The 1,303-nt window shown below is 32.4% G+C and overlaps 1 protein-coding gene across 1 annotated transcript; it reads left to right on the top strand.

Annotated features, from left to right (window-relative positions):
* Nucleotides 1-140: 140 nt before the first annotated feature.
* LOC109593201 (uncharacterized) lies at nucleotides 141-1,293 on the top strand. Its single transcript, XM_020008391.1, has 5 exons — nucleotides 141-189; nucleotides 232-489; nucleotides 541-813; nucleotides 861-931; nucleotides 1,066-1,293. The coding sequence occupies exons 1-5, from the start codon at nucleotides 141-143 to the stop codon at nucleotides 1,291-1,293; spliced, it is 879 nt and encodes a 292-aa protein (XP_019863950.1).
* The last annotated feature ends 10 nt before the right edge of the window (nucleotides 1,294-1,303 follow it).

Here is a 1,303-nt window from a genome sequence, read left to right on the forward strand (position 1 = left end):
TAGATAAGTACATATCAAACTACCAGTCTGAGAAATTGTAATTAAGAAAATTGCATGCATACATAATGAGGTATGTAGGATGTAAAGCCACACTCTTTACAACATTAATGTCAAATTGCATGGTTTGTTCACTGAACATGATGGCCTTTGTTGCTGCTGTAATGATTCTCTGCCAAATTTACTTTTCTGGTAAGTTCTAATTTTGATATTAAAAATCTTGAACTATTTTAGGTGCAAGTATATCATTCACTACTGTACCAGTGACACAATATGTATATGCCAATGATACTGTGACATTTAAATGTGCTACTAATGTGACTCGATTTAAACCCTCTTTTGTGACTAATCCATCAGTTGATGGTTCAGAATTATCCTATCCTGGAATGACATCACTCATCATAACAGCAACAAGTGAAGTAAATGGTACGGAAGTTACCTGCCATGCACCTAATGGAGCTACTACTGAACCAGCATATCTATATGTACAAGGTCAGTATAACATATTCACTTTGAATGCACTTAATCAATTATCATTCCCAGGTCCACCTGATAGTGTCAGTAGTTTAACAGGATATCAGTTAGATTCTTGTTGTATGTTTATCAGTTGGTATCCTCCATTCACACTACCAGGACTAACAGTACAGTATATAATCAGTGTAGGAACTGATCAACAGTACCTTAATGACTCTATCACTAACTACACTTATTGTCCAATGAACCCAACCAATAAACAATATCTGTTTAACATTACAACTACTAATAAAGCTGGGAATGGATCTACTAGTAACATAACTGTTGGATTTCAATCAACAAGTAAGTAATTATACTTATTGAGAGCCTAAAGTGATTTTTCTATACAGTAGATGTACAGTTATATGTAAGTGATAAGGAAAGAGGGAATGTAAATTGGACTTTTCATTTCATTGTATCTGTAAGTTTATGCATGCATAGTTGAGATGCTGTTTGTTTTAGTTGTAGTGCTACTTATATTTACTCTATTAGTAAAAACATAGTAAATAGGAAATAGTAAATTAGTATAATGCAGTTATGTTTACTTTCCTATAGGTTCATCAGTTTTGTACTAATGTACCACCACTAATGAACATTACATTGAAAGGATGTACTAAGGATAACTGTTATTCAACAACAAATGTATCCATAAGCAATAGTTCTTATAATAACATTTCACTTGTTGTTCAATTTCCATCAAATAAGACACTGAATACTAATGCTACCTTGTACTATCAAAATGGAGTTACAGTTCAAAGCAACACTATAACAATCAGTAAGTAATACACAATTA

This window comes from Amphimedon queenslandica, unplaced genomic scaffold (assembly GCF_000090795.2).
Source record: "Amphimedon queenslandica unplaced genomic scaffold, v1.1 AMPQUscaffold_2501_Cont25497, whole genome shotgun sequence".
NCBI classification, from domain to species: Eukaryota; Metazoa; Porifera; class Demospongiae; order Haplosclerida; family Niphatidae; genus Amphimedon; species Amphimedon queenslandica.

Coding starts and splice junctions, on each gene's coding strand:
- LOC109593201 (XM_020008391.1), top strand. CDS start 141: ATGGCCTTTGTTGCTGCTGTAATGATTCTCTGCCAAATTTACTTTTCT. Junction 190..231: donor CTGCCAAATTTACTTTTCTG/GTAAGTTCTAAT, acceptor GAACTATTTTAG/GTGCAAGTATATCATTCACT. Junction 814..860: donor TGTTGGATTTCAATCAACAA/GTAAGTAATTAT, acceptor TTTTCTATACAG/TAGATGTACAGTTATATGTA.